The sequence below is a fragment of the Hydractinia symbiolongicarpus genome, chromosome 3, assembly GCF_029227915.1.
Source record: "Hydractinia symbiolongicarpus strain clone_291-10 chromosome 3, HSymV2.1, whole genome shotgun sequence".
Classification (NCBI taxonomy): Eukaryota; Metazoa; Cnidaria; class Hydrozoa; order Anthoathecata; family Hydractiniidae; genus Hydractinia; species Hydractinia symbiolongicarpus.
Window position 1 is genome coordinate 33,676,353 of NC_079877.1, and position 5,969 is coordinate 33,682,321.

The 5,969-nt window shown below is 32.1% G+C and overlaps 1 protein-coding gene across 2 annotated transcripts; it reads left to right on the top strand.

Annotated features, from left to right (window-relative positions):
• Positions 1-512: 512 nt before the first annotated feature.
• LOC130635484 (uncharacterized) lies at positions 513-5,071 on the top strand. 2 transcript variants are annotated; one of them, XM_057444819.1, is made up of 2 exons: positions 513-551; positions 3,867-5,071. In XM_057444819.1, exon 2 carries the CDS (start codon positions 3,878-3,880, stop codon positions 4,838-4,840), a length of 963 nt encoding a protein of 320 aa, XP_057300802.1. In that variant the 5' UTR covers positions 513-551; positions 3,867-3,877; the 3' UTR covers positions 4,841-5,071. The 2 variants fall into 2 exon arrangements, with proteins under 2 accessions (XP_057300802.1, XP_057300801.1); XM_057444818.1 differs by lacking the exon at positions 513-551 and adding an exon at positions 1,701-2,001.
• Positions 5,072-5,969: the final 898 nt, after the last annotated feature.

Genomic DNA, 5,969 nt, shown 5'->3' on the forward strand with positions numbered 1-5,969 from the left:
CTTTCAAAAACCAATCCATTTCACTGATTTTATTAATTTTTCATGCGTTTTCCGTCCTTCTAGAGGCTCTAGTTTTCACAATTTTACGTCTTGTGGCACTGATTAACTACATCAACAATTTCTTGTTGTTGCGTTTCACGGATGTAATACGACGCCAAATGTGTACAACGGTTGTTTCCAAAGAGACACGAATCACAGCAATCTATTTTATCTGTTTGTTCTGTTTGAGAGAGATGTTGTTTTTTGTTGGTGACAGATAAAAGACAATTTGAAGTTTTATAAGCCCATTCTTAAAAGTATTACAAAAAAAATAATATGCAACATGAGTTAATTGCAGCAGTGTTATATATGCTAATGACAAGAGGTTTGTGACTATAAAGCATAAAAAAAATGTCTTTGTGAAACAGCCAGGATTAACAACAACATGGTTTTGTTAATTTGTGTGTTTTATTATTTCACATGTCCCTAGGTTATTGTTTCGCTTAGTAAAAGTTACGGCTTTTTACAGAGCCTGCAACTGAGAGAAGAATTGTAACTGTCAAATGTTTTGTGTGGGTTATGTAATTTTTTTATATTTGTTTCTCTTTCTCTTGTATACTCGTTGCAATTTAGGTGAACTGCAATCAGTGCCCACATAACAGCCCAACATTTTAGCATTCTTTGAGACAGCTACTTACATGTTGCGTAGCCTTAGCAAAGTGTGCTGTATATCTTTTGTCGCTTACAAGCCGTAAAATTTTGCATGAAATTAGGCTTCTTTTTTAATACTAACACTTGATGCAAGTGCGTTCACAACATTACTTAATTTTCTTTTGGAAGATGTTTTCTTTTAATGTCTGAAGATATAATTGTTTATAATTTTACTCTTTAGTTCAGGGATGTTTGAAAAAGAAAGATAGATTATAGAAAGAGAAAAATAGAAGTTTTTTTTTTCATAAGAAAGGTAAAAATAAGAGGCTTAAATTTTTTAACAATGCAACTGGCGAAAAACCGCCAGGCTGAAAGTGCGTAACCCAAAAAAAGGGCAAAAACAGCGAACACACGACGTCGTACTGCCATCTATTGATAGTCGTTACTACGTGGCGACATCGGAAAAATCGTTACAACGTAGTTTTGACGTGGTAATTTCTGACGTCGTATTTCGATCACAAACGACGTCGATCCGATGTCGGGATTTTTTCGACGTTACATGTCAACTATGAAGCGACGTCAATCTGACGTTAGGATTTTCAGGCGTCAGAGATTTGTTTTAAGTCATTTTAAAGTAATTTAATTTCATTTTAACATCACAAAGCCTGAGCCAAAATTTTGTTTTGCGTATTAAAAATGTGTATCAATATGTTAAAAGACACTTGAATCTCTGTATTGTGATATTTTCGACTATTAAAAAAATTTACATTTTATTCCGAAATAGTTAACGTTTAATTAACGTGGTAATTTTTGTTACAATACACGATCTTTTGAATCTCATCCCTTATTATTAACATCTCTATAAATAAGTTTAGATTGAATTTAAAAGCAAAGAAAACTTGACAGTGGCAATCCTTTTAAAAACAAAGAAAAAGATAACAATGTTTTTTTTTACCTGATAAATGATTACTAAGTAAAGTTATGTGAAATGAACTTGATATGATAGTTTGGATCGTGTAAAAAACTGCTTGAGTTCTTAGTGAAAGTTTTTAGTAACAATTTAGCATTTAGGAGATACAGCTGCTTTATCGTTGTGCAAAGAATTAATGTAGAAAGTTATATTGGTTGAATTATTATTTGGTGCTGGTTTTGTGACTTCTCCAAAGATATATTTGATGTTTATAAGGTGCATAGGTATCTGTAATATTTCAAAAGTGATTAACATAGGGATGATTTTTCGTGAGTTGGTTCCGTGAATTGTATTTCCACCACACGGGCACACTGAATAAAAATATCAGAAGTTGATGATCATTAATAATTGAGCGTGGAAGTATTAATTAAAAGTTATAAGGAAGAAGGAACTTTCTAAAGGTAAAAAGTTAAAAACGAATAACCAGATCTATTTTTTAGGTGTTATTGTTGTTTTTATAGAGAATTCTTGGTACGATTTGCACAAAAACATTTTTCTAGAAAGCGATAAATGCTTCTTTATAAAGAACATTAGAAATATCAAATTGTAAAAGAAATGACAACTGCTTTTTGTTTATTGATGTCATTCGTCTTGTCACGGCATGTCCGAAGTACGACAGATGTCTCTGAGCCGGTGATGATGAAATGTTTCTTGAAGTGCTTAGTACGTATTACCATACACGTTGCTCTTAAAAAATGAAACTTATAATAATACAAATCAGGTGAAAAATCCTAAATCCTATTCGAATATAAATCCTTTCATCCTCACCTATAAGTCAATCACAAAGAGTAGCTTAAATTATAACCAACTTAGCATGCTTTTTGTCTATGTCAGGAAAATTAATTTGGGCAAAAAGTACTGTAACTCTTTCTATTCGTAAAATTTGCGAATATTATTAGCCATTAACAGTACCTTCTTCTCCTAATTTACCTCGCATTTATGTAGTAAATACTTGAATTTCAATTTTAGCAGCCTTTATTCATGACACCAATAAAAAGACAGTATAACTGAGGGAAGATTTTATGAATTTTTTTTACGAAATAATAGTTTATTTTATTTTCGCGAAAAATAATTCAGCCAAAATTTTTTTTCCTAAAAGTATCTAAAATTATTCCCTTCAGATATTTTTTTTGTTTATTTTGTCGATCGTATTGAAAAATATGCTCACTCTCGCTACAAAAGTCTTATTTACGAACATTTTGACTCTTTAGAGAAGCGGTCTGTAATTGCCTCAAGCTGCTTTACATAGCACGAAAAAGTTAGAGTTTAAAAAGATTCATTGAATTTATTTTTATTGATAAAAACTTTTTAAGTCAAATTATCTTTGTTCGGACTTCCAATGTTTAGGTTCAACTTTTGATGAGAGAAAAAAAGAAAGCAAACATATGGCAAACACATTGCGATGATTTAGAGAAATTATAGACAATTTAGAATAGTCCTATCGAAAAGTTTTGACCACGTGTCTGATTGTAGAATAAACTTTTTTAAGGTTCACAAAGGTTTGGTGAGGATAAGAAAAGAGACGAAAAGTGCAGAAACAAGAAGATCAAATGTCGTGTTTTTCAACGTTTTTCAACGTTTTTTAACGTTGTTTAACGATTTTGTTAGATAATAATATGCCTTGGTGTATGAGACGAAACTAAAACTTCACCTTCTCGACATCGTAGTTCTTGCAAACTCTAAAAAATCCAATATTGAACTTGGTTAACATTTCATACGAATGAGTTTTAATATATAGTTATGTCAAGCTAAAAGAGTAGCTACTCTGTTATGTTTTTCGGATAGAGCTATTATCTGGATAAATATTTTATTGTGCCTTTAGCCGTTCCAGGCAAGGTAATTCTTTACAATCAACACAAAAATTGAAGAGCCAAAGTCCTTTGATTTTGATTTTTGTAGCTAACTTACCCGCTTAAGTATGTGACAAATTTTTATCTTTTGTATGAGTATGCCTTATAAGAATATGAGACTGGACTGGCTGATAACCGGTGGAAGAATCCACTGAATCTTTCTTTGAGTCGATATGAGGGATTCCAAATATAAACATAAAACACAGTAATTTAAAGCTTTTTGGGATTTAAGATTAAAAACTATAGGTCTATTGTGTAGAACAATGGAGAAATAATATTAATGACCTCCTGGTTAGAAGAAAGTCTTTTCACTGGAACTAATTTGTAACTGTATTACATTAAACAACGGGAAATGTGAGACATAATAATATCGCCGATAAATTTTTATATAAAAATTTGTTTCCTATTTTTTTAAGGACAATTGAAGATGTTTAACAACACGACTATTTTAAAGACCGTATCACAAGAGAACTGGTGTATTAACTACAGCGCAACATTTTTATCAACACAAGCCGGAAAAATAAACCTCATAGCTTTTTGTGTTGCATCATTATTATGTTGTATTGTAAGTGTTGTCTTAAACACCATCTACATATGCGCAGTGTTAAAAAGCAAGACCTTACGAAAGTTGGTCAACGATTTATATCTCATGTTATCTATATGTGATCTGGTCTCTGGTTTATCGTTAATTCCTGTTTACTCTTTATGGTTGGACGGATTTTTGCATGAAAACCCTCGCTGTTTTCTTATTAATGTATGGACAGTAATGGCGTATAGTTTTATTATGATGTCCGTAACAGCTATTGGCTTAATCACATTGGAAATATATATAGCAGTGTTCAAACCATTTTCGTATAAGTATATAACAAAGAAGAGACTTTTATCCCTGTGTTTGTTAGGTCTATGGATACCATCTGTTGTATTTCCAACCTTGTCTGTATACGTGTTTTCCGATACAATTAGTATAATGAGAGCAGTCTCAACTGTTTATGCCTTGGTGATATTTTTAACTATGATTGTGTGTCAAAAGAGGATATATGGCTACATTAGAGCGAACGAAAGCAAATGTAGCAACCAGAGAAAGAAAGCTGCCAGAGTTGCCCTTCAGATTTTACTGGCGTACGGGTTATGCAGCGTGCCAGCAGTAATGGCAAATGTGATTAATAGATTGTTTTTCGATTCGGTGATTATTGATAACTATGTCAATCGCTGGTGTAATTTTTTGGTACTCTCGTACTCTCTGTGGGACACGTTCATCTATGGTTATCGTTCTTCTAGAGTTCGAAAAGAGGTTTTAAAGATGCTATTATGTGGATATGTAACCAATCCATCCATATCGCAACAAGAAAATCGAAAATCAGGAGCTTTTGTTGTATCAAATAACTTATAACAGACTGCTCATAGTGATACGCACAGCCAGTAGTAAGACGAATAGGTCATTTTTATTTTTAAGATAAACAGAAGAAGTATCTACTGAAGAGAATTGCATGTATCATGTACTCTGCTGTTTGAATTGTAGCTAATGTGCATTTCTCATTGTTACATATTATTTTTAGTAGATTTCTGTATTTAATTACCACAGAAAAATTCTACACTTGTTATTTTATACTGCTCTGTACCATGTTATAACTTAAATTAAGGATACTGTAATGGTATAAACAAAAAATTTTTACATAAAAAAATTTTTTTTTCAAAAATATGTGTAGTTTGATATTCTCGACCATAATAAAAATTTTTAATGAGTTGATTAGGCTATTGTTAAAAGATCAGGTTGCGAGAAACTCTTTTACGAGAAATTTAGATGTTCGTTCTTTTACGAGAAATTTAGATGTTCGTTTTTCACGATGTATACATGACTTCAAATGTCCGAAACTCCCTCCACGATGGAGAAACTCAACAAAACTTTGCACACGAGGTCATCGATACCTGCTGCAAATGACTTTGTCACTTTTTATGTATATTTTGATTATTTAAAGAAAAAGTGAGGTTAAAACACAAAAGAGCGAGCAAAAATTCATTTTTTCACTAATTTTTAAATAAAAAGCGAACGACTTTTTCAAAAAAATGTGACAAAGTATTGTTGCTATGGTAATGCTAAAGTGCACGCTCATTCAACATAGCCCGCGGCAGCGAACTTCAGAAACGCACATGCGCGAAAATTGGAAAACATAAATCGTAAAAATCCTAGGCGGCGATGACGTCATCACATTCAAAGTAATGCACTAACAGCCCAAATAAAGTCTATCACCTACATATTAGACCCAAAATGTGTTTTATTATGGTATGTGAGGCCACCGTCTCGTAGAAACAACAAAAATTGCAGCCATAGCCAGTGTTGTGGTTACGGAAATAACGAAACTATAACCGACGAGAAATCAGTGAATTTCCCCATTTTCCACGTTAAAATTACAAAAAATAAAAGTTTTTCTAGCAACATGGTATATATTCCTATAAAGGCACATCATTTAAGTTTTTAATTGTGAAAATTTCATTCTACTTACATATTTTTTCAGCTAAAT